We start from the raw sequence: 27,586 nt of genomic DNA on the forward strand, positions 1-27,586 counted from the left end.
GTCGTTGTGTTGCAGAAGCCATTGACTGTCATCAATTTCCACATCCTGGAGTTATCACCAATGCACGCTTCCCTGGGCGATCCCCTATTTTAGTTAATTTATTCGTTGTATTTTTCTGTGTCTGTATTTATTTTTAGAGGTATTGAAGCCAGGACCTTTATCTTGATATTTTGGTGTATTTTGTGTTGTGAACTTTAAATCTCCTTTTATTATGATTTCCACACGAAGTTACACAGATCAGGAAAAAGCATCATTATGAGAAGGAGAAATTATGCTTTCCTTGTTGTCTCTCATTAATGTTTTATGTGTATTTTTGAGTGCACATGAATGTACACCCATTAAAATTTCCAAAACTTCAAATGCAATCATAGTACACATGCAAAGTAAACACAATTATCGAGATGATTTTGGATTTGCTAAACGAATGGCATCTTCGCCAGCCAAGGACAATTTATTCGGCCAAAGCCTCAACATTAACCCTTGGCAGATTTCACCATGATTTACTCACACGCCCTCAAACGATTATAAGATTCACTTGGCCTCATTTGCATTACCCAATTAGAACTCATGATAGAAACGACACATTACTTAGTAAAATTAAAACTTTGGAATATCAACGTGTTGCTAGCGTTATGCTCTGTGAACGAGCTTACTGACCATTAAAAGAAAGCTCTTAGTGTTGTATCTGAGGGAAATAATGTGTTTGTTGTAACGAAACCAGATCGGATCTGTCGATATGTTATTGGTTTTTAACAGTTTTGTCAGTTTACTAACCCACGATTTGCACAAATATTTAGACATGTCATCGTTTTCATTCACTTGCCCACAAACAATGTCCAACGTTGGAATAAAAAAAAATGAAAACGTGTCAACGAATATAAACCTTCTGTTCTTGACTTCCGATGAATCAGCGCAAAGCCTACACGCCTCGTTGTGATGAACCCAGACGTTCACATTTATGATACGGCAACGCTGATTGGTGGCGCCAGCTCCTTTGCGCGTCCAATCAAATGACTCAATTTAACTGCAGTGAAATACAGCTTTTCCTAACACGATCACGCACGGGTTCGTGGGCCGGTTATGAATGGCCGGCTTTAGCGATACCGTGCGATTCGGACGATGAACGAATAGCCGAAATAACACTATTTAATTGGTGGTGGGAATTGCCAGGCCAGTTTATAAAATTGTGAAGAAATATTTTCAAAAATATTATTGACTGCGAAAGACGCCCACCGCGAAGTGTCTTGTATATCAAATAAAATATCGTAAACACATAATCTTTTTTGAGCGGCTATAGATTAAAATGGTATCGACTCTTCGAACTGATTTTGTACCATCCAAACCGTAATCTTTGTATATGAAAGATTTATTAGATTGCGAAATGTAAAGACCAGACGGTCGAAGGAGAGTGAGAATAAAGACAAAATCGTCAATATTGTTCACCAGCGAGGGCACACTTCAGTGATATGCGCCAACAACGGTCAAAATTCGCACGACACCCAACGTACGAGACTTCGCGAGACCGTGACATTCCGCCATCTTCGAAGTGAACTTGCAGTTTTCAGCGGAAAAAGTACCTGTGTTGTTGAGATTTTCTGTCAGTATTACCCATAGCACGGATTATTCGTGCCGATTAAATTGCAGATATGGTAAGTACGGAATATGTGATCGATTTAAACGGTATAACTGATTATTTTACTCCGTCCGCGCTCATCGTCGCCTGCACCGGCTTCCCACGTGTGGAGATTTCTGACATTGTGAAGCAGAACATGTCCATGTCTGTCCTATTCCTCGATTGATTCGAACAACAATTTAGCTTTACAGTAAAACAAGCTCCAGTCTCTAAATGCTCGTATTAATTAATAAAGAACCAGATTAGCACCACAATGATTCAGCATACACAAATAAATACTACATTCAACTTTATAATAATCACTGGAAATTCAGACGGAATCTAAGGCAGAATATCTTTTTCGATGAATTTAATGACTAGGGACATGGTGCGATGTGGCTTATTTTTTTGATATCACTCATGGGAGAGATATTAAATTTGAGAATAACTCTTGTTGTAGTCTATCTTGATTTTGTCCGATCTGATTGTTCTCGTTTGCATGAAGCATTTATAAGGTTATTAGTATTCAACTTTCGTAACAGTCTTCGGCGATATAAGATAAAAAATCGTTTGAAACAAATCTGGTTTGATTAAACAGACACCAGCTAGATTATTGCCATATTCGAACGTACAAGTAAAAACAAAATCAAAAAGATTAAACAAATATTTTTTTTTTTCACAGACTTGCTAATTTGCATAATTTCTAGAAATGTAGGGTTGTCTTGTGTTTTTTTAATCATCTTGCTATTTATGGGATTTTTAGTTTAAAATGTGTTCAAATTTCATGTGAACATTGTATTTTACATTCCTTTTCTGGGCTCTCTCTGGAATTTGCTAGGTAATAGTAAATTTACTAATCAAGAAAAAAAAGTATTAGTAAACTTTGTCTGGAAACTGCGGAGCATTTTCCCGCGACCGAGCACAACGGGGAAGAGAGAAGGAGAGGGAGGTGTCCCCTCTGTCGTCCGCCGAAAACAAGAACAGCATGCTGAAAATGGTGCTTGCTGGTGCAACCTGAGCTCTAATTTTGTGTGTAATTTCATGACATCAAATTAGGCAGTCTGCTCCACAAAATGTACCATTTATGATGGTACAACAAAACATCACAACAAAATATAAAATGTAGACACCAGAACCTTTATTTGAATAACTCAGTATTAATTAAACATATTCATGATAAGCTCACATTGTTAACAGTGGGGAAAATAGTCATCATTCAAAAGTTCACTAAGTTCACTGCCAAGAACATAAGTCTGTGAATAAATTTTCACGGGAAATTTCTCAGAAAAAAACTCAATGCCAATCAATATTATTATGAAGTAATCTCCCGTGCTCATCGTGCAAACCCGCATGTTGACGTTTATGACGACACAAAATGACTATTTATTTTCATCGAAATTTCTGAATTAAAGTGAAAAAGTAACTAAAGTAACTTTCGGTCTTGTAACTCGATCTCAATGCTAAGAATAGCTGCAGTTCTGTAGCTCTGGATTTCGCTGGTGTCCGTTTTTGGCGTTTTTTGTTGCATCGGTAGTCTGATTCGGTCGTCTATTGGTAATTGCGAAACCCTAGGGTTACCAATAGACGTTACCTAGGGTTACCAATAGACGACCGAATCAGACTACCGATGCAACAAAAAACGCCATACACGGACACCAGCGAAATCCAGAGCTACAGAACTGCAGCTATGCTAAGAATGCCCGGTAAGAATTTACACAAATTATAATATTTTTCGATCGATTCGCTAACATTGTCTCACCTTCCATTAGCTGTGGAATCATAGCCCTATGTTGCCGACCGCATTATTTACGTGACAGAGACTGGCCGGCCCATGTTCGACATACAACAACAAAAATAAAAACAAGACGTCCGAATGAAATTGGTAGGGCAAAATTAGATTGTATGTCGCACCAAAGAGCTACGGAACCGCAGCTAACCTTCCATTATTTCTGAAATCGTGCTGCAGTACGATCAACTTTCAGTTTCTTGGTGCTGTCAGGGTTAGGACACCCATTTGTTTCTGGTTCTGAACACGATTTAGCGGTTTCTCCATCTCGTCGTGAAAAATAGTCGTCGAGCAGTTGTCTGCTCCTTTTTGACGTAGTCTCCATTTTCAATAAATAAATAAATCACGTGTTTGATAAGGGCGACATGAAACCGTTCCATACTCAGAGTAATGTCGCGGGGTATCTTGAAACACATGTCGACTAAACTACGCATGTGCGATGACACCAAAATAACTTTAGAGTGGAAAAATACATTCAGTGGCAGTTCCGTGTTGATCGCGATCACCATGTAACAATTGTTGCAATCTTAGAAGTAACGGGACGTTGTTTAACTTTAAAATGGCAATCACTCAAACCGTAACACGCGTGATGATCACAGTCGAGTCTTGACAATTAAATGAGGGCGATTTGCGAGGGTATTTTGTACAAAATGTGTTCGTAAATCCTACTAATAGATATTTATTTTGTTCGTAAATTTTGTCAAAATTTCGTAATTTACGACATTTGCGAGCGACAGCGAGAGCACAGCTTTTACATATATAACGACCACAATCCTTAATTATAATTGTCTTCCAGGAAAAAAAACATTTTATAAAACGGATTATGTCGGTAGTTGCTCTGCGACAGTGATTGGCACCTTATTGCCTTTTGTACATTCTCAGCATTTTAACAACGATGTCATGATTACATGTTTTCCACCGTTTCTCTAGGCGTTGTCACTGGCACCCATGAATATCTTCAATAGACAGGCAGAGGAAGAGAAGGGTGAAAGTGCCCGACTGTCATCATTTGTTGGAGCTATTGCCATTGGTGATCTTATTAAAAGTACATTAGGACCCAAAGGAATGGTAAATATATTCTGTTTTTATTCAATACGAGCAAAGTGTCACTATAATTGTGTAGAGTTGCATTCTGCATATAGCCTACTGTTATAAAAGGCACATGATTATCAGTGGTTGCAAGATATTTACATATGGTTAGGTTTATGTAAATATCTTGTGCACACTATAAGAAGAGTGATCAGTTCATTGCTCACTTGAAAATGTACTACCACGTGTACTAATCATTCATGAATGCTAGATTATTCTCTCAATTTTAAAGATATTTTAGTAGCATAGTTCCTCTAATCACTGGCATTACTGTGTTCTGGAGTGCCATCTTTAGCTCACTTACTGACAACTATGTTGTGACAGCAAAAATGTTATTAGTAATCTAGTGAATTTCATCCTCACATTATTAAAATAGAAAAATTGGTAATGGTTAAAATTAAACATCTTGCAGTATCCTCACTAAAATCAGGGTTCTCCACGGTTTGAAAATTAAACAGGGCGCGCCAATGTGAAGTGGGCGTGGCACATTTGTAACGTGCATCATTGGCAAGGATGTTGAAAAATGGAAACCAAAAAATCTATTAATCTACATATTATTACATATATGCATAATATATATTTATTATTACAAAATGAATAAGAATTTTGAAGAGCTATTATTATGTAAACGTACAATCAGCTGATTTTAGCTGCGACATCAGTTTACAAGTAATGATCGCGTCCAGAAAAAGACGCAACAATTTGTTAATTTATTTTCCCAAATAGTTACATACATGCTTTATTTAATTTTTAGCAAAAATTTATATTTATGATTTATATTTATTTGGACGAAGCAAAATAAAATGTATGTCGCACAAACGTTCGTAATTGGTTCATTAAAAAACTTGCATGAATGGCACCAAACACCAAGGTGATCAAACGAAATAAAATGTACACAATAGAAGATTTTCGATCTGCAGTTAACAGTTACTATTAAAAATAATAGAATTAGGTATAAAAAAACAAAATACATACTTAAAAGAATAATTTTCATTTGAATCGAAAGTTTGTTGATGTCTGCTTCGTTGAAAACAGCTATGACCCGGAAACAGTTCATTTTACTGTGTGCACCCTCATACTATGTAACAGTGTTTTTGATTGGCCAAAGCCACGCATTGACGCGAAAAACAACCAATCAGAATATTTGTTCCAAAAGAACACAAGTAAATTTATTTCCTCCACTTATGATGCGAGTTGAAAGCATGGCCGTTTTACCGGGGTTTTTAAATCGCGATTTAAAGAAAATTCAACTTTAAATAGTGACATTTAAATATAAACATTTACATGTTCAAGCAAGCATTCGTGTGGACTTCTTGGTGATCAGCAATGTCTGTGATGGTACGTCGGCTGCGCTGGTCGTTTACCGATCATGGAAGTGCATAGCTGCCCGGTTGCTGCCTTTGTTCCACTCGGCGGTGACGATGTTGCCGCTACCTAGTCACGGCGTGAACTTGGTTTTAACCATAGACCTTATGTTTAACGAATGGTTTTACCGATAACGATTTTATATATTTGACGTCACCCTGGCAATAAAAATATGGGTACGGTAATGCACTTTTCTAGGCCACATGTTCATTTTTAATCGTGTTGAAAAACTTGTAACTTTTTGTTTGGTGGTGTTATCACCTCACGGTGACCTGCTACGATAACAAACCGGAATTTTCACAGTTGCACATTAAAACAATGAACCAGTTACCCTGAGCACGATGAATCATCTTCGAAAGACAATGAGTGTTGGCCTGTTTTGTAAACAATTCTTTGTCTGGGACCATGCAGGGCGCACAGGAAATATAACAGGGTGCTGACAATTTAAACAGAGCGCCAATTTCAGATAACAGGGTGCGGCGCCCTGTAAAAACCCCTCGTGGAGAACCCTGAAAATCTAGAGTAGACTTTGTACATCACATCGTTTCGTATTGCCAAAATGGGGAAAAAATTGACACCCTAATTGTAGTAAAATCTATATGAAATTTTTCATTGGCAACTGGTAAAGATTAAGAAACCAAATGAAATACTATGTACATATAGTACTTCAGTATATCCTAGGGACCTCATTTCACTTCCCTGGACTAAATTGTTGAAGGCAATACTACTGCTGCTTTTATTTTCTATGATGACGTTATTTTGGGAACTCTATTAATAGTAATGGTAGTCACAACAGTTCAAGGGACACCCAATTTCAAAGCCAAAATTTCTAAAAACTTTTAATGTGTGTGAAGAGAGTATTAAGGGCATCAAAACATTCAGATGGGTAACTGACTCCATAGCTTTTCTTGTGTTCATCTTTAAGCATTGTGATTATTATAGTAAATTCTGGCAAGTTTGTGTTACACAAGACTTCTCACAGACTGATATAGATGCCTTACAGATGAGGCATCAAGGCAATTGCCTGCATGGCCTCCGTAATGGCGTCTCTTAGATTTGAGCCTTTTGTAAATTTGTCATCTTACATGATTACAGGACAAAATTTTACAATCTCCAAATGCTACTGATGCAATCCAAGTGACAAATGATGGAGCAACGATATTGAAGTCAATCGGTGTAGACAATCCTGCTGCCAAGGTATTGGTGGAAATCAGTAAGGTACAGGATGATGAGGTTGGCGATGGAACTACATCTGTCACTGTGTTAGCATGCGAGCTGCTTAAGGTAAGTCCTAGCATATTTTGATAGGATCCAAGTCTATCACTTTGTTGGCATGCGAATTGCATAAGGAGTCCTTGCATATTTTGATGATCTAATGTGCCTACAATTCTCAGTGTCTCAAAAGCAAATTGTCATTTTCAGACGGTGTATTAGTTAGGTACCTGTCAACTTGAAAAGCAACCATTTTTTGACAGGAAATTTTTTTATTATTTTATCTCTTTTTTTTTGTTCTTTGACAATTTCGTCGAATATAACATCTCAAATCATCCCTTTAGCATATTTTTGACAGTTTCAGATTCTGTCAAAATGGATAACTTCTTATTACATGTAGTTGGGGTTAACACTGACTTACTCTCTTCTGCAGGAAGCTGAAACTCTTGTTTCTAGTAAACTTCATCCACAAACTGTAATCAGAGGCTGGAGAAAGTCTGTTGATGAAGCAAGAAGAGTTTTAGAAGAAAACGCTTTGGACCATGGGTAATTGTGAAGTAGTTAATACATTGAAACCCCGTAGGCAGGCTCATTGTGAATAAATGATGCCCATCCTAATCCCCTGTGACAATGATGCATAAAGTTTTTTATTAACTGAAACAGTATGTCAATATGAAAGGCCAAGGAACAGTGGTGTGTCATATCGGCTTTGATGACACACTGTTATTGTATTTTAATCTTCAATCATCACTTTTTGTATTTTACTTGGAGTCCTTATAGAACAGTGTGGTGTGACAACAGAACAGAACTTGTATAGCAGCACGGATGTTACAATGACTTGTTCATATTATGTTCATTTCACAGAGATGACCCTGTTAAATTTCGTGAAGATTTATTGAATATTGCCAGGACAACTTTAAGTTCAAAGCTACTAACTCAACATAAAGACTTCTTTGCTAATCTAGCTGTGGATGCTGTGCTAAGACTGAAGGTAAGTATGAACTGTTAGTCTGTTCATCTTTGTATCTGATTTTCTAGTTGCATGTAATTTACAAAACTTGAAATATTTTAGTGATGAAGAGTTTTATGTATCCATGTAATATAATACCATGTTTTTTTCAATGTCGCATATTTAACCGACAAATCTGATTGATCTTTGTGATTCTAACATCACTGACTGATCATCTGCAAAAATCCAAATTATGGCTTGTTTTAGTCTTCGTAAGAAAAATTTCCAGTCAAACTGTATTTCTGGTCAAATTGTTCTGATTGTTTTCTGACTGTGCACCAATAGTTCAGTTTAATGAATTTGTCAACAGAGGGCGCTGTGCGGGCTGCACCAGAAAACAGACCATTTTTTAAGACCTTTGGCAATGCAATGTTACCCACATTTTACAGCTTGCCAATTTTTTGTGAGATGTAATACCGCTGATAAAATCACCCTAAAATCTTGTAAAAATTTTCAAATAACCACCATTCATATAACAACTCTACGAATCAATTGTTATATAAATAGCAGACATTCCTATATGTTGCTGAAGTAGCTGTGAAACAGTCACATGTGATATTTGACATAATTTTCTTACATGTATGTTCCAAGCCCTTGGATATCATATATTTTTTACATTCTACCAATAGTATTTATTTGCTATTCAAGAAGCCATGTTGTTTCATGTTAGACTCTTTATTCAATGAATGTTTTCTGTTGTGACATATGCATTACCCTTGTCTATATAGGGTAGTGGTGATTTAAACGCTATTCAGATAATCAAGAAGCTAGGTGGTAGCATGTTAGACTCCATACTTGATGAAGGTTTCCTGTTAGACAAGAAGATTGGCGTTAATCAACCCAAGCGTATAGAGAACGCCAAGATTCTTATTGCTAATACCGCCATGGATGCAGATAAAATCAAGGTAAAGTTTATTGTTGTGACCTTGAATGATGTCATGTCATAGTGTTAAATACTATTGAAGATATTCAATACAAACAAGGAACCACAGAGTAAAGTCAGTGATCAAGTGACATGAACATATGGAATGTTTTTGCAATATTGTACACTGTTTTCACTGTGGGTGAACGTAGTGAAATAATAAATAACGTAATCATTCTTTGCACATTTTTAAAACATCACCCTGTTTGCAGACACTCACAAGTTGTGCTTATTCATAGCCTGCTTGTATTTATAAATGCAGGGATAGTAAATTGTAGGCTTTCTCGTGTCTGGATGTAAATGTTCTAAATCACTTTCAATGCATACCAGACCCCGTGGCCTGCAGACATTTGCATACAATGAGCATGATTCTTGTAAGAATTTTTGTGTTCAGTATAAGAAATCCCTTCCTCGAATAAAATAAATGCATCTGCTGTGATCTAGCATCTTGTGAACATTATTGTATTTCACACACTTTGGGAGCATTTGAATACATAGTGTGATGACTTATGTTATAATGCATATTCAGATTGTCAAACTTGTTATTTTCCAATGACAGATCTTCGGTTCCAGAGTACGAGTCGATTCCACTGCAAAGATTGCTGATTTGGAATTAGCTGAAAAGGAGAAGATGAAAAACAAAGTAGATAAGATTATTAAACATGGCGCTAATGTATTTATTAATAGGTAAGAAATATGTCACTGTCAAAGCATTTTTAAGAAGGGGTTACCCAATTTGAACATGGTCGTACTTTCATTAAATTAATATTTGGCAGGGGGTCAGCGAACATTTTTTTATTTTATATGCATAAAAATTGTCACAATTGGCATTATTATTTTTGTTTCTATTGTCAGAGATTATTTCTTATTCATATATCATATTCAGAGTTGTATGAATATTAATTTTTTTTTTTTAAATTTACATAAATTTAGTCTGTTTTCAGGTTTTCTATTATAATATAATGGCACAATCTCTCTCATAATGGATTACATATATGTGCAGTAACATGCTCAGTAGTGTGAAATTTGAATTGAGTTATACTGCCTTATATGCAGGAGATTATTTACATGACATCTGCATGTCTGTAGATACAAAATAATAATCAAGCAAATATTTGGTCATCTACATTATTTGGAAAAACTGTTTGCTGACATTGATTCACTTGGCTATACAGGGTTCTCCATGAGGGGTGTTTACAGGGCGCCGCGCCCTGTTATCTGAAATTGGCGCCCTGTTTAAATTGTCAGCGCCCTGTTATATTTCCTGTGCGCCCTGCATGGTCCCAGACAAAGAATTGTTTACAAACCAGGCCAACACTCATTGTCTTCCGAAGATGATTCATCGTGTTCAGGGTAACTGGTTCATTGTTTTAAGGTGCAACTGTGAAAATTCCAGCTTGGTATCGTAGCAGGTCACCGTGAGGTGATAACACCACCAAACAAAAAGTTACAAGTTTTTTCAACACGATTAAATATGAACATGCGGCCTAGAAAAGTGCATTACCGTACCCATATTTTTACTGCCAGGGTGACATCAAATATATAAAATCGTTATCGGTAAAACCATTCGTTAAACATAAGGTCTATGGTTAAAACCAAGTTCACGCCGTGACTAGGTAGCGGCAACATCGTCACCGCCGAGTGGAACAAAGGCAGCAACCGGGCAGCTATGCACTTGCATGATCGGTAAACGACCAGCGCAGCCGACGTACCATCACATTGCTGATCACCAAGAAGTCCACACGAATGCTTGCTTGAACATGTAAATGTTTATATTTAAATGTCACTATTTAAAGTTGAATTTTCTTTAAATCACGATTTAAAAAGCCGGTAAAACGGCCATGCTTTCAACTCGCTACATAAGTGGAGGAAATAAATTTACTTGTGTTCTTTTGGAACAAATATTCTGATTGGTTGTTTTTCGCGTCAATGCGTGGCTTTGGCCAGTCAAAAGCATCGTTACATAGTATCAGGGTGCACATAGTAAAATGAACTGTTTCAGGGTCATAGCTGTTTTCAACGAAGCAGACATCATCAAACTTTCGATTCGAATGAAAATTATTCTTTTAAGTATGTATTTTGTTTTTTTATACCTAATTCTATTATTTTTAATAGTAACTGTTAACTGCAGATCGAAAATCTTCTATTGTGTACATTTTATTTCGTTTGATCACCTTGGTTTTTGGTGCCATTCATGCAAGTTTTTTAATGAACCAATTACGAACGTTTGTGCGACATACATTTTATTTTGATTCGTCCAAATAAATATAAATCATAAATATAAATTTTAGCTAAAAATTAAATAAAGCATGTATGTATCTATTTGGGAAAATAAAATAACAAACTTGTTACGTCTTTTTCTGGACGCGATCATTACTTGTAAACAACTGATGTCGCCGCTTGAGGAATCGTGCAGCTAAAATCAGCTGATTGTACGTGCTGACGTTTACTTAATAATAGCTCTTCAAAATTCCTATTCATTTTGTAATAATAAATATATATTATGCATATGTAATAATATGTAGATTAATAGATTTTTTGGTTTCTATTTTTCAACATCCTTGCCAATGATGCACGTTACAAATGTGCCACGCCCACTTCACATTGGTGCGCCCTGTTTAATTTTCAAACCGTGGAGAACCCTGCTATAAAATCACTGCATTATTCTAAATCCATGTACAGGGTTTTTTCTAGAAAAAACTGCAAGATGGAGCACTGCAATTTAGCGTCGCCACCAAGTGGGGGAGATTGGGTTCTCCCTACCCGGGTGCGGAGTTTTTGATAATTCTTAGTTAAAATGGAGCATTACTATCAAGACTGGTCACAGTTGAAGACTGTGGCCACATGTGATCTCTGGTCAATAAGAATTTTATGGTTGCCAGAGGATCTGTTCCCCAGGGTAATGGGGTGCATGGTCATGGCATGAGGGCGCTGCGCCCCTTTTCCTTTGTTCAAAAAAATCCCCGATGTACATTGTGTACAATATCTGCATGGTAGTGAATCATATTGCGAGTTATATTAATATAAAGTTATATTGGCGTAATGAGGTAACTGGTCCTCATAACTGTGCATAATGCATGTGGATTGGTCACCTAACCACTGCTATTTAACTCGTGTTACTGTAAAACCTGTATTAGAAGCAACAGCTTCTATTCAAATGCTACAATGTGAATGTGTATTACACATATGTGAAACTGTGAATTATTTAGTTCTCAGTTGTTTAAAAAAAATGGGTCTTGCTTTTATTTGGGAAAGCGAATATAAAATAAGTTTCACAATGTGTATGTATATTTATATTTATATATGTGTATACATGTACATATACATATACATACCAGGACCAATCCCAGTACAATTACAGACAAGCTGGTAAATAACAAAATCGTGGCAAATCAAAAATGTGTCTGGCTTAGTCATAATTCAAGGCTTTATGTGATAAAGGTCTACTGGTAATTATGGCGGTGAGCTGCTCACAACCAATATTTCCTTTGAATAAATTGTGAGGAAACAATCTTGTTAATGAAACAATAAACCAGTAGAATATAAAACATCACCCTGTTTGCAGACACTCACAAGTTGTGCTTATTCATAGCCTTCTTGTATTTATAAATGCAGGGATAGTAAATTGTAGGCTTTCTCGTGTCTGGATGTAAATGTTCTAAATCACTTAAAATGCATACCAGACCCCGTGGCCTGCAGACATTTAAAAATATGATTAAACACATTTCCTAATTGCTGTATTCATTATGAGTAGACTCCCAGTAAAGTACATGTGGAGGAACTAATGTTTGCTGTTTATTCCAATACTAGACAACTCATCTATAATTATCCAGAACAGCTATTTGCTGATGCTGGCGTCATGGCGATAGAGCATGCCGATTTTGAAGGAGTAGAAAGGTTAGCCTTAGTTACTGGTGGGGAAATTGTATCAACTTTTGACCATCCTGAATTAGTGAAACTTGGTACCTGTGATCTTATAGAAGAAATCATTATTGGTAAGTATCTTTAGGTTGACTTTTTTAATAATCTATGTTGTGATTTTGGGTCTAGAAAATTATTTATGTAAGTTCTGCCCAGATAGATTAATCTCCATTTTGTAAGCTTTGCAATTGAATATAAATTGCCATGTTAATTGTCGAACAAACTTGAAGCTCACAAAGTTCATCAATTTTAATTCATAATTGCCACCATTCTGTGGTTTTAATACTGCTGTAGTGATCATAAATATGCTAGTTCCAGGGAAACTAGTTCCAAGACTTTTGTTGGTGTGTTTGGTGTGGATATAAATTACAAAACTTTACTGGAAAAGCAATTTTTTGGGCTCAATAATTTTTTATAAAATTCATAGATCATGTTTATTTGTGACACTCTGGTTTACTTGTATTCTTCTTTCAGAAGCCATGGCTTTTCAAAAATGTGCATTTGTACATAAAGTAATTTGCAAACTACCACTAATAACTCTGGGAGCCAGCAAGTTAATTATGCTGTTTGTTACGTTATTACTTACTGTCAAAGTCATCTTGAGTGAACACTTGTGAAAAGGGCGTGTTCGGGTGTGAAAAAGAGTACAGGCAGTACAAGTAGTTTCTTAATAAAAAACATCACCCTGTTTGCAGACACTCACAAGTTGTGCTTATTCATAGCTTTCTTGTATTTATAAATGCAGGGATAGTAAATTGTAGGCTTTCTCGTGTCTGGATGTAAATGTTCTAAATCACTTTCAATGCATACCAGACCCCGTGGCCAGCAGACATTTTATTTCGATCATATTAAATCCTTGGTGATAATTTTAATTGTCAGCTTCCCTTTAAGACAACAGTCTTGATTACATGAAGTTACAGCATATGACCCTTTAAATACCATGGCAACTGTATCTCTTGATCTTTTGTAGGTGAAGATAAATTATTAAAGTTTTCCGGAGTAGCATTGGGAGAGGCATGTACTATAATACTGCGAGGTGCCACTCGGCAGATATTAGACGAAGCTGAGAGATCACTTCACGATGCATTGTGTGTACTCACACAGACTGTAAAAGAAACAAGAACTGTATTTGGAGGAGGTAAGTTGATCTGTCATATCTAATTCAATCTTCGCTTGCATCAAACACTAAATGAAAGTACTGGCATCCTTCATAGATTGTTTTTTGCAATTATGTTGAAGGCTTGATAGAGAGCTTCACTCATCTCTCCATCATCCAACTGGTAGTACTCTACATCACCCTGTTTGCAGACACTCACAAGTTGTGCTTATTCATAGCCTTCTTGTAATTATAAATGCAGGGATAGTAAATTGTAGGCTTTCTCGTGTCTGGATGTAAATGTTCTAAATCACTTAAAATGCATACCAGACCCCGTGGCCTTCAGACATGTATGCTTATTTCCTAATTGCTCTATTCATCATGGTAGACTTTGTGTGAAGTAAGCAAGGACTTGTACATAACATTATTTCAGCTAGATCTTCATTGCATGCCACTCAACTTGGCTTGCCTATATCTTTGTACACTTTTGATGGCTTCATACACATGAATGTATTCAATATTTCATTGACGAATCATCTCTATTGTAGGTTGCAGTGAGATGCTAATGGCTAATGCTGTAAATGCTCTAGCAGCAAGAACACCAGGGAAAGAAGCTGTAGCTATTGAATCCTTTGCAAGAGCATTACAACAGGTAAGCTAACAATCAAAACTTAATGTATACAATGTAGATGGCAATCTTAAATCAAAACTTAATGTATACAATGTAGATGGCAATCTTAAATCAAAACTTAATGTATACAATGTAGATGGCAATCTTAAATCAAAACTTAATGTATACAATGTAGATGGCAATCTTAAATCAAAACTTAATGTATACAATGTAGATGGCAATCTTAAATCAAAACTTGATGCATATCCATTTGTACCAGGCAGCAAAATTTTACCTGGTACCTGGTTGTAGAAATTCAGGGTTCCCACATGTAACACTACCCATATCTGCTGAAGCCAACCTGTGGTTTCATTTCATTTTGAATCTCCACTCACCGATTCCTTGTTTCTTTACCATATTGTCAGATTCCAACCATTATTGCAGACAATGCTGGATTTGACAGCTCAGAGTTGGTGGCTGAACTACGAGCTGCTCACACGGCAGGAAAACACACAATGGGACTCAGTAAGTATCTAGCATATCATGAATCTACCTTGATATAAACACTAGTTAGTCACATCGATATCTCGCATGTTTTGTAGTACCGTTAAAGTCCTAATATAAACCGCAGTTTATATTACAATATCAATTTAAAAATTGGGATCAAAAGCTCAAGTTCGGGGTGCGGTTTCTATTACGTACATATTGCAATCACTAAATGGGCGTGGTCATTTTTTGCCCACAACACTTGCACAAAACAAACAATACACCGTACAATCTCTTGAATAGGCGTCAGGGAAGATCGAGAGTCTTTACTTTGGTTCTAAAATAGGCGTTACGAAATGTTACAGTTACAGTCAATCAAAAAAACTGTACACATGATAAAAAAATACTCACTATATTTAATGTAATAATTTTTTTTTTTAATTTTCTTGTTAACGAAAAGTATATTCTAACAGAAGTTTCAAGTAAAAACAAACACGAATGCACTGCTTAGTAGCACATGATCACAGAACGGTAGCGCAATCCGGCAATGCTGTGGTTCACAAGTGAATAACTTACTTGTTTTCGAAGTGTTTAAATTGGCAATTATTATTCATTAGTCATTACAATAACGCACGAAAAATAAATCTGTTGAATTGTTATGAAATGCAAGTAGTTTCACCGTAAACGAATGATTTCAGTCACATGTAAACGGTCGATACGATACCGACCATGTTTTTGAATGCACACATGACGTTTTATTGACCGAATAGGTCATGTCGCTAATTAACCAATCAAAATGCTGGATGGTGCCCACGTGTCTAAATTACATAGTCATTTAAATATGTTAATGAAAGTTCAGCGACCTCATGGTGAACACGGAAGAGATTTACCAATAATGTAGTTTGATGTCTTGGCTTTGATTTCCATGGGAAAACAACATGATTTTGTTTGTAAATCAAGAAATTATTTGTTTTCGAAAGATAAACTGAGCATTGAAGAAGAATTTAACACTTTTACGGTGATAACAGCTCATTGTCGAAAACTTACGAAACACAGACGTATTCAGAAAGAGTATTGACAGAGGTTGCCGCCAGAACAAAAGCAGTTTCATTGCGTGTCTGACATCCTATCACCGCTGAACAATAAATAGGTGTGAATATTTTTAGGCATGTTGTCGAAACAAATGAATAGGTTTAGGAACAATGCCATTTTGGACCAGCTGGTTGAAACAATGAAGTCAGTCACAGTCTTGTTGAATTGGGGGTGCGGTTAGTAATAGGTACTTTTCAAGTTTTCAATTTTTGTTAAGAACTCTTCAACCCTGAAGCCGGAATTGGGGGTGCGGTTACTATTACGTATGCGGTTTATATTAGGACTTTAACGGTAGCTCTATAAGCAGTGCACACATACTTAGATTCATGACAGAGATGTATATTCTAATGTTCCAAATGAAATTAAATAAAAAAAATGTTTTTTTTCGTGTGAGGCTAATAAAGAAATTGCTTTCATAGTAATTCTTTTCATAACTTTGTCAATGATAAATTCTGTTTTTTTCAAATTAATAATTTAATAAATTCAAAATTTTGATAAAATGGGACAAATATTTGACACTCAAAGTGTTAATCTTGTTTATCAATGCTCTTATGTCATCCCATGCATATACATTAATTGAAGTTTAACTGAAGATTGCCCGCTTGCTCTTCGATACACGTGTACTTTTGGAAATTGCAATCATGTGGGAAACACGCAATCTCAAATTATCAAACTTTGCAGAAATTTTCACTACTTTTTGGTTTTATGATAATGCATTTAAGTCAGCCAAAATTTGCATCAGTTATGTTGATGTGTTTGAATATAAAATTTTGACATGCATGTATTAGAATTTTTGGAATGAAGGATTTCATTTATGTGTCATTTTTCTAATTTCTGTTGCCATTTCACTCAAACAATGAAGATTTGCTGTAGTACTGTGCAGTGTGCTATTTCCTTTACAAACCATTCCTGTCATAATTGTGTGCTTAGGTATAAACAGCCATGGCATGCCATACCAACAAGGAATATATATGTCATATTGCTGTTCTTTTAGTGATCTGAGATTGGGGTTATTTCTATTTCAGATATGATAGATGGGACAGTTGGAGATATGCAAGAACTTGGAATCACAGAATCATTTAAAGTCAAGAGACAAGTCCTGATGAGTGCTGCAGAGGCAGCCGAGATGATTCTACGAGTTGATGATATAATCAAATCGGCTCCAAGGTACGTATGTCTAGGATGCACAGCTCTCCAGGGTTCTTAGTATTCTATTTATTGACTGGTTGATTTCTGACATGTGTATATGCAGGCGTCTATGAGGTACTGTAAAATACAGTGCATACATGTACCAGGGGTTTTTCTAGAAAAAAACTGCAAGAGGGAGCACTGCAATTCAGCGGCGCCACCAAGTTGGGGAGATACGGCGCTCCCTACTATGATGTGGAGTTTCTGATAATTCTATGTTGAAATGGAGCATTCTATGGCTTCTTTACGGCCAAAATTACTATCAGACAGGTCACAGTTGAATAAAGACTGTGTCCACATGTGATCTCTGGTCAATCAGAATTTTATGGTTGCCTGAGGATCAGCTCCCCAGGGTAAGGGGGTGCATGACCATGGCATGAGGGCGCTGCGCCTCTGTTCCCTTGTTTAAAAAATAAAATCCCCTAAATACAAAAACAATTGGAATAAACAAGTCGTGTTTTCACAATGATGAATATCCTACATGTAAGTAATGAAAGTTTTTTTCTTTTACGTTTTACAGACAACGCCAACCAGATCACTGTATGTAAATATTCTTCCAAAAGTGACACTTTATGGATTCAGAGTATATGAGCTTTCTCATTCTTCAGTTTGCTGTCTGTCAATAGACCTTACTGGTCATCAAAATAGATTTTAAAAAGACAATTCACCTCAGTGGTGTGTTGGTCAAGTCATCAATTCTTTATCAAGTAAAATCTTGAATATTTGAGATGAATTTAAGTGGGACTTTCTATTTATACATGCATTTATGAAGCAGGCAATTGACGTGGTGTTGTTTTCGGTGATTGCATCCAGAAAATGTAGCAAGTCACAGCTTTATACTACATGTGAGATGCACCATTGGGAGTACAACCATGCATGTTGGAGTCACCACTACACACATGTATGAGCTGTAATCATTCAGCTAAGACTTGCCTTTAAAATCTACTTTCACATCTCTATAAGGGACGACGTCAAAAGATCCATGTCTGATAAAAAACTTATTTCCTTTAGTTTGGGGGTTTTGACCTCAAAGTTTCCATCCTACAAATACGGTTTTATTTTTTAATGAAGTGAAAAAAATCTTGGAGTATTTGTAGTTCGTTTTTTTCTATCCAATCATACAGAAATAACCAAAAAAGAAAAAAAATAACAGAAAAATGGTTTGGTTCGAGTGTAAATCTGTGCGTTAAAATGTAAAATCTTTTGACAACCAACTGCTATGCCATACTCCTATCGGATTATCAATTTGTGTTGAATGTAGTCTGACGCCATGACCAATATTTATCAATTAAGTTTCGGTGGGGGGTAGGGGGGTTTGGAAAAAAACTAAAGGAATTAAGTTTTTTATCAGACATCGATCTTTTGACGTCGTCCCTAAAGACCATTGCTGTATTGTGCTTTTTGTCTATTTTTCACTTCCTTTACAAGATGTATTTTGCCATATTACAGTGTATCGTTTGCTGGTACAATGGGCAGCTGATTGTAATTTGTATAAAATAATAAAACTTCAAAAAACTCTATAGAATGTTGTTCATTCAAATTTATTGTGTGCTGTGAAACAGTTTGGACAACTTTGACTAAACAGATCACCAAGTCTACTGGTACACTGTATGTAGGTACCTTGGGTAAAGAAAATGACTAAAAATGGGAATTCAAGATCTATCTACGCAATGCATGTGCACTATCAAGTCATTTGCACAAATTTCCAAACTACCGGTACTCAGTGGTTTTTGAAAAGTTGCCCAGACATTGTCGCACTTGGGGCTAAAGGTCTGCACAGATGTACATCACTGAAGTCATTATTATGATGTGGGGAATATTCGGCTTGTCAGAATTTACATAATATGGGGGGGGGGGGGTCAGTTCAATTTATATGCACATATTCAACCTTACAAAAACAAGCCTGACTTGCAGGACTGATTGAGCCGACAAATACTTGTGGATAAATTTATTTCAATAAAATGTTTTCTTTTGCACATGTTAGAATTTCGTAAAATAAAAAACAAAACAATGATGCATGCCTATTTAAATTGTATCATGATTTCATTATCTTCGATGGACTTCTCGGGAACAAGAATTCATCTTGCATGCATCATATGTATAACAAAATCTGAAACAAATCATAAGTAGAGCATTATAGGCAGAACAGATAACAAACACAGCGCCCTCTGGCATGGAGTAGTGGAAATCTTTTCTTCAAAAGAAAATCTGAACAGGTTTTCAAACAAAATATTTACATTTCTGACCTGAAATGCCCAAGCTTACAACAGCAGCAGAAAAACTTGTACAAACTAATTTACAGCAGCTTACTAATACTATCACCATGATTGTTTTGGACAGCAGGTGTCGTCAGCTAAGTGACCAATTTTGCTATTGTTACACAACTGGAACAAACAAACCTAAACAGATGTTGAATATCAAAAGATGCAATTCTCATCTTGACAAGGTTATCCCCCAAAATTTTATCCAGTTGTTACACACTTGTAGAAGTGTTTTCATCTAACCAATTCTAATCTCAAGATTTAGGTGGCAATGTGCATGTCCAAAACAATATGGCGGTGACAGACATTCGCTGTTTGGTTTCCATTAGCTTGCTATCTAACCAGGCATGCTTGTTGCCACACCAATGCTGGAGCAAACCATATTGCAACAATACAATGCTAGCCATTAATTTAAAGAATAAATCTATTATGATTTTGTAAATGGCACATGGCTGAATGAATGACTTTCTTTCAAGTATTTCCAAATTATACATCTATAGATGGTTTGGGTGGTAGAATTCAAGTCTGATAAAACCACAGCCCATCCCGACAGTAAACATACATCACCAATAATTTTATTTTGGGTTGGACATATATCCCAGAGTCTTTGTACTTTAGATTTATCCTAGATTTGTTCCACCATACTGTAGGTGCAACTTACTGAATATATCCAATTTTTCTGTTTTTAAATGTCTGCAGGCCACGGGGTCTGGTATGCATTTGAAGTGATTTAGAACATATACATCCAGACACGAGAAAGCCTACAATTTACTATCCCTGCATTTATAATTACAAGAAGGCTATGAATAAGCACAACTAGTGAGTGTCTGCAAACAGGGTGTCGTCTGTGGTACAAGGGAAACAGACAATTCCTAAAAACGTGTTGCACTGAATAATGGAAAGTACACTGAGATTATCCCAATATACGGTATGCACATGCAGCCACCAATGAGGCATGCCGACTACTGTAAAATACCTTATTTTAGCTGGAATTAATTTTTGCTGAAAAGACTTTTTGGGTGTTTTGTGTGATATTTATTTTCACTTATTTTTGGCGAGTTAAATGTAAAATATAGGAAAGAGGGTATATTCGCTGGATTTTATTTTACCTGAATCATTCCTTCAGCAAAAATCAATTCCAAGCAAAAGAAAAAAAAAGTATTTTACAGTAAATATTAAACTTCATGCATAAACATACATTCAGATTCTGGAGGTAACTTGGAATTTTGTCAAATATGCGTCAACATTATTCACTGTGTTCACCATAGTATAGTAATTACATTTCAATCTATTGAAAACATGTGCAATACTTATAAACACTTGTCCACCTACCAGTTAATGCTATACATATATTCCAACCCACAGACAGAGAAACAACACTCCAAATCCCATAAATAAACTGGCAACCAATGATATGAGCAATTCTTTATATAAATCACGTGTAAACTTTGTCGATGTCACTTCATAGCTGAGACAAGAATTAAGGATTTCTTTTTTAAATTATTTATGCATTAATTTACAATTAATACCGACATTAGACTTCTGTTAATTATCCACTGCATGGGAAAAGCTGAAAAAGACTACCGAGAACATCAGAGCATTTATGATGGTCTACTCAAAAACATGTACAGTTTAGCAAGTCAGTCATATGGTAGTAACCAAGTACAAGCATTGTAACACACAAAGCATAGAACTTAAAAAAACGTGTATTATAAATAAAAAGTTCATGCTTGTACTACTCTATATTATCAGTGCGCCACAGCTTCCAAAATTCTAAACTATTATGTGTACTATCCCAGCCATGTGTTATCAAAGGTGTACAAATATAAGGGCAGACAGGTTGAATGATATGCAATGAAAATCTTGCATGTACTTCACATCAATATTCTATATGACAACAATTCTTGTAATACTGCAAGTCATTAAGATGAGGTAATCAAAGTGGCTTTTGTGAAAATTTGTCCAGTGAATATTCTTGAATCATTAGACCACAAACATTAATAAAAGCAGTAATATAACAGATTACATTATGCTTATGCCATATTTTTTAAATGTCTGCAGGCCACGGGGTCTGGTATGCATTTTAAGTGATTTAGAACATTTACATCCAGACACGAGAAAGCCTACAATTTACTATCCCTGCATTTATAAATACAAGTAGGCTATGAATAAGCACAACTTGTGAGTGTCTGCAAACAGGGTGATGATTTATATCGTAATATTTCCTGTCTAAAGTATGGTGAATCAAATGAATTCATGGCCCATGAAATAGTGTTACAAATACCCCAATGACTGTTCTCCCCACTCCTTTAAGCATGGCTGTTTCACCAATGAAATGTCATTCTCAAACTTTCTCAAAGAGGTTAATTATTTCTATTGTATACTATGCAAATTAATGGCAACTATACTCGCACATTACCTGGGAAGAACACTGAATGACTTTCAAAATTTTGCTTGCCAAGATTGTTTATTATGCATGGCTATTCAGTATATTTTACTAAGGAGAGTGAATGTTTAAACGAGTCTGCTAGGCAAATAATTAACAAATAATGGAGGTAGATTAATATGCAGCTGCTGAAGTAAATCGCCAACCAATCAGGACCTGTGTTACAGGACACTTCCAGTTACACAAGCTCTAATTGGTCAACAAATTTCACCAGAGGTGAAATACCTCAACAGCAAAGACTAAATACATCATTTTTAAGATGGTTACTTTCAGAATTGTTATTATTCTGTGAATTGAAATTAGGATTCCCTAATAAAACCAAAGACAAATTTGTAAGATTCACTTTTTATGGGAGTGGGAATTCTGAATGCAATCCAAATAGATTACAGCTGTGTAAATGAAAAATATCCAGCGAATGAAAAAGGATACACGAAGAACCACGCCATGAAGAAAATACCAATGGCCATCAAAACAACCGTGAGATGAGGATATACAGCCGGATTAACCGGGCTTACGTATCTTGCCATAGACTCTATTGCAGACTGAAAAGCAAAAAAAAGACAAACATTAATTCATTTAGTAACAGAAGTTATTTCATAAGAGTAGTGTACAGCAGTACTAGCAATTTTTCATGCATATTAATCCACAGAAACTTTGATGCACAGTTTTAATACAAGGACTACTTTTCACTAACAAGATGTCTAGTCTCTATGGTGTGCAGGTGTTCAATGGATGTCATTATGCTATATATTTAAATTTAATTAGCTAGATTTTGAGAGCGAGTGCGAAGTTTTCTCTGCTGTGTAATCATAATACTATATATTATGCTACCCAGGTGAAATAACATGAATACAGTGGCCCCTCGCTAAGTCGCGGGTGTCGGGATCCAAGCAAAAACCGCGACTTATCGAGGGCCGCGACTTACCGAGGGACCTCGTGAAAGAGGGAGATCGTGCATTGAAAAACATATAAAAAGCGCATATAAACCCTCGGTTTAGCTAATTGATGTATCATCATATGTGTCAGGCAGTATTCGAATAAAATCATGATTATGTTTGCTGTAAACATTGCGTTGATTATTTTGTTTGTGTCCGATATTATGTGGGGCGCTTGCTGTTGCTTGCGACTTTGACGGCAACAGCTTCCAAAATAAACCAGTTTCATCGCAATTATAAACTTGTTCGTCAAAATAACCACCTTCATAGATAATTTCTCTCAGTTTTTCGGGAAAAGTTCTGACAGCGTCCATGTTCACAGATCGAGCTTGGATTGAGACTGCGTGTGTCGATAGCGTGTCCTCTTTGCCATCGCAAGAACCACCCTGAACTGGCCTCAAATTCAAAGTCGTCATATCTGAGTTGTGTGCTTTGCATTTAGTGATGGGACCAGATAGTGGAGTTCTGCCAGACCGTTCTTGAAGAAACGTAAACAGCTTTATCGGTGTCATCATTGTCGGACACTTTCGCATGTTTTTCTGTTCAGTCCCGCCTCTTGGTCAACTTTGAAAACAAATTTACTTTTCATTTTTTACCCACCCACGAATAGTGGGCTCAACCACGGCTAGATCACGTGCAACCCATAACTTGGTTTCACCTCTACTTGACACGGTCGATCGCCGTGAGTTTATGGCGTACGAACAGGCTGGATAGCTTTTGCTTTGACATGCTGCTCAATTGAGAAATAGAGATCAGAATTCTATGAATTCAACTCATTGTAGCGAGTTTTTTTAGAGGTATACCAAATGGGACCGGCCAAGAAGTATGTAGGGTCACTACTCGACACCCCTGTTGACACCTTGAGTAAGGCCGCGTCACCCATTTCGTCTCAGCAATTGACGGACAGTGGGTGTTAAGTTGTCTCTTTAACGGTTAGTTAAAAACACTATGCCACGAAACATTAGTCTTTGTACATGTACTTCAAAACTGCTGTCAAAGCACAATAGAAATTTTGGGAGCCATCCAAGTACCCGCGACTTAGCCGAATCGCGACTTACCGAGGCGCGACTTAGCGAGGGGCCACTGTACTAGTGGTTAGTACAACCTGGGAAACCCGGAAGTGAAAGCCTGATCAGGGTTATAAAAACAACCTGGAAGGCATCGGCTATGAATAGCGTAATTTATATATGTATTGGACAGAACTAAATATTATTCGTACAATAGGGCAATTCAAAGATCTCCTGTTTAGGTACAGTTTGATACCGCATACGTACAACTTGCTGGAGTCGACTCATAAACAGCGCCACGTCAACAGTAAAGTATACGATGTAAACAAAACAGTCCCGAATAAAATGCAATTTATTTACTCAAAAACACTTTGCAAATGAAACATAATTGTGCAGTCAGACAAAACAGTATATGAATCGCGGATTGCGATTGAGCCAGAAAGCGGATGCCTAAAATATGTGATTGATTTTCAGGGATTTCTTCACCATACTTCACGGTACCTACCATTTTGCTTGCCCCGAAACCGGAAAAGGAATTAGGATTATGTGTTTGCACAACAAGCTATGTCTTTCCTCCACTGGCAGCGCCCCTCGCACAAATCAGTGGATTTGGCTGTTCCAAAGTAGTGTAGGAAACGCAAGGAGTTATAAACAATGCACTTTTTAGAAATATTTTGAAATTTTATCTAATTACTTACAGTAATATGTCTTAAATTGTTATCAAGTATTTATTTGAAAACTATATCACATGTTAATGAAAGTAATACGTATATATATTCACCCTATTTTCCAAATACCCCTATTTCGTCCAATGGAACAGTCGAACGAACCTTAGTAGCTATGATACCAAAGTAAATAGCCATAGTATATGCGATATGGTAGTTTGGATGTCTATTGATTCTTTTATACCCGTTCGGAGATCACTTGTGTTTGGGGTATTAGCGTTTACCGATCGGGAGCGTACTTGCATCAAATCAAGTACTTTTTTGATTGACCCCGTCATGTAACGACCGCGAAATTACCGGACGATGTGACATTATCACAAATCAGTGCTGTGACATTATGAAGATCCGATCTGTTTACGCGCGGAAACTAAACACCGTGCCTCTCTCCAATTCTATTTCTATGTGAAGACAAACCTCGGGATTTTTACTCGGAGATTTTTTACGTCTTCCGTGACTGCGAGGGCGAGATCGTCATGAGCTCGGCATTATTCAGCCCGCTATCGAAGGGCTACGGGTCTTGGGAAGACGGCGATCTTGAAGCACACGATGAAACGGTAGGTTAAGTCGCGTTTGTAAAATTATAATTCAACAGTCGTCCAGCATTTAGACTTTAATTTTAAATATTATTATAAACCTTTCATTTATAAGTTTCTCTAATTTATTATGACGTGAATTTTGTTTGGATTTATGTAATATTTAATTTTTTTCACTATTCACTGCATATGTTGGTGTCAAGACAGAATAGCCCAGGTGGAGCTCTTTAGGTCTTGCCTCAAAAGAATGTCATTAGCATTGAGAGGAAAAGTCTGTCTGCAATATAAATGTGGCATCTTAGAAAGTAAAACTAGTAACAGTTAACAAAAATTTAATTTTCATTATGATAATAAATAGTTTAATTAAACTTAATAAAAATTGTTTTTATTTTATTTCATTTTACAGTTAATTAATTTTACATGTTAATTTGAATATTATTTACTCTGGATTTTTTTATGACTGACCCTGAATTTCTTTGCATTTTAAAGAGAATTTTTACAGATTTGGCAAATTTCACAAAAGAAAAAAAACTTTCTGTGAGTCAGTAAAAACCACAAAATCTGTATTACTTTTCCTGGGATCATAAAAAAACAGAATCGCAACTTTTGCAAAATCTTGTTCTCAAAATTTCACAAAAGTCAACTAGGGTATTATACTCTGTCTCATTTCAATTTGTTTCTGATTATACATAAAAATGAAACTAATCAACTTTCACATTTAACTTATCCAAAATGTTCAAAATACCAACAGTGGGGACATCTCTCGGCCCTGGTGAAAAATTAAAAATACTGTTTCCTAAACTGTTTTTTTTTAAAGCAATAAAAAAAAATTGAATAATATCAAAAAAAAAAAATGTTCATCCTTTTAATCATATAAACAAGGACAACATTTCACAAATAACAACTACATGTATATTCAATCAATGTATTTTAGAATAAATATGAAACCAATCAATTTTCTCATCTACTGATCCAAAATTGTTAATACACAAACCGTGGGGAAATCTCTTGACCAGCATGGAAAAAACACACTATTTTCCAACACGTAAAATTGACTAAAACTGTTATGTTGACAAATATGTCCCAAAACATGAATGGTGAAATTTAAACCTCAATGAACTTTGAATCCAATTACTGTTGATTGTTTTGGTATAAGTATTGACTTTGTATACATGATACATGGTTGTCATTGAAATCCACTCCAGTGAAATCAGATCTGTTTACTATGCAACACATATTTGTTGACATGTAAACAATTGTTGTGGGGTTTATTTCACTTGAATAATCAGTGTTCCTTCCTTTATCTCATGTGCAGATATAGTGGCAGATCAATTTCTTTTTCTGCGAGTAAACACTGCTCTTGATTAACCGACCTTTACAAAATACAGTAAAACTGTTTGAAATAGTTACATGATCATTTGTAATTTTAGTAAATTTCACAATTATATGAACTAACAGACTCCTGATATCTGCATTATTAGCAGTAAGTGTTGATAGTCTAAGAATATCACTGAATTACAACTACCATATTTACTCTATTACGGTAATAGCCCATACAGAGGTACTTGTTTTCTTGGTCGAAAAACCGTATTAGTTACATTGTAAATGTAAATAAATGACGTTCAGACATTAAAGCGGGAGGATTGTCACTTGCAGACGCGCAGGGATTGAGTCCAAAGCTATGATAAAAATACACGCTAAAAACCCAAAGGCTCATGGGTAGACGCTGTTTGTAAACAATGACACGCTATGGCCATCTGACACATGTGCAGGTGATGACTCTTCCGCTTTAAGTGTTTATGGTTAAAATAAGTAACATTTTAATTATTCAGAAAACAATTGAATGCAATTATATACATGTATATGTAGTGGTGATGCACTTATAATAGAATAAATACAGTAAAGCCATATTTAAATAATCCAGCATACAATAAATGCACTGATTTTTGTTGTAAGCAGGGGTTCAGTTGTTTCAAAATTAACTTGGGACATTTTGTTCAAAATGGCTGTTTCAAACTAGCATCATGGGATATTTCTAATATTTTTGCCATATTTTGGGTGTAAAACATTTAATTTAACAGAAAACACTTAAGCCCTTTGTTTGAAATGATTGATTATTTAAATTTAGGATATTTAAAAAAAAATACAATCAAATTAGTGATATCCAGTGAGTGTCTATGTAAATATAATTCTATTATAGATGTGTTTCTAATAATAGAGCTAATACAAGTGTACTACATATTGAATTAGTGATTATACAGGATGGATGATGAATAGCTAATATACATTGT

General features: G+C 35.9%; 3 protein-coding genes across 3 annotated transcripts in view; 2 read left to right on the forward strand and 1 right to left on the reverse strand.

Annotated features, from left to right (window-relative positions):
- The first annotated feature begins 1,525 nt into the window (after positions 1-1,525).
- Positions 1,526-18,167, forward strand: LOC100368323 (T-complex protein 1 subunit beta). Its single transcript, XM_085506553.1, has 13 exons — positions 1,526-1,649; positions 4,329-4,466; positions 6,948-7,136; positions 7,498-7,610; positions 7,929-8,055; positions 8,802-8,978; positions 9,555-9,682; positions 12,806-12,990; positions 13,887-14,054; positions 14,561-14,664; positions 15,048-15,147; positions 17,226-17,367; positions 17,909-18,167. The coding sequence occupies exons 1-13, from the start codon at positions 1,647-1,649 to the stop codon at positions 17,934-17,936; spliced, it is 1,602 nt and encodes a 533-aa protein (XP_085362679.1). The 5' UTR covers positions 1,526-1,646; the 3' UTR covers positions 17,937-18,167.
- Positions 18,168-19,321: 1,154 nt separating this feature from the next.
- On the reverse strand, positions 19,322-24,633 carry LOC102808519 (dolichyl-diphosphooligosaccharide--protein glycosyltransferase subunit TMEM258). Its single transcript, XM_085506554.1, has 4 exons — positions 24,543-24,633; positions 22,525-22,637; positions 20,982-21,117; positions 19,322-19,498 (listed from the first exon to the last, which is right to left on the reverse strand). Exons 1-3 carry the CDS (start codon positions 24,543-24,545, stop codon positions 20,991-20,993), a joined length of 243 nt encoding a protein of 80 aa, XP_085362680.1. The 5' UTR covers positions 24,546-24,633; the 3' UTR covers positions 19,322-19,498; positions 20,982-20,990.
- A 274-nt stretch (positions 24,634-24,907) lies between these two features.
- The window catches only part of LOC102809082 (uncharacterized), a 33,228-nt gene continuing 30,549 nt past the window's right edge, over positions 24,908-27,586 (forward strand). Inside the window, exon 1 of the mRNA XM_085506555.1 lies at positions 24,908-25,316. Within this exon, the coding sequence (XP_085362681.1) occupies positions 25,236-25,316 (81 nt within the window). The 5' untranslated portion in view covers positions 24,908-25,235. The remainder of the gene's footprint in view (positions 25,317-27,586) is intronic.

The sequence above is a fragment of the Saccoglossus kowalevskii genome, chromosome 12 (assembly GCF_978046115.1).
Source record: "Saccoglossus kowalevskii chromosome 12, keSacKowa6.1, whole genome shotgun sequence".
Classification (NCBI taxonomy): Eukaryota; Metazoa; Hemichordata; class Enteropneusta; family Harrimaniidae; genus Saccoglossus; species Saccoglossus kowalevskii.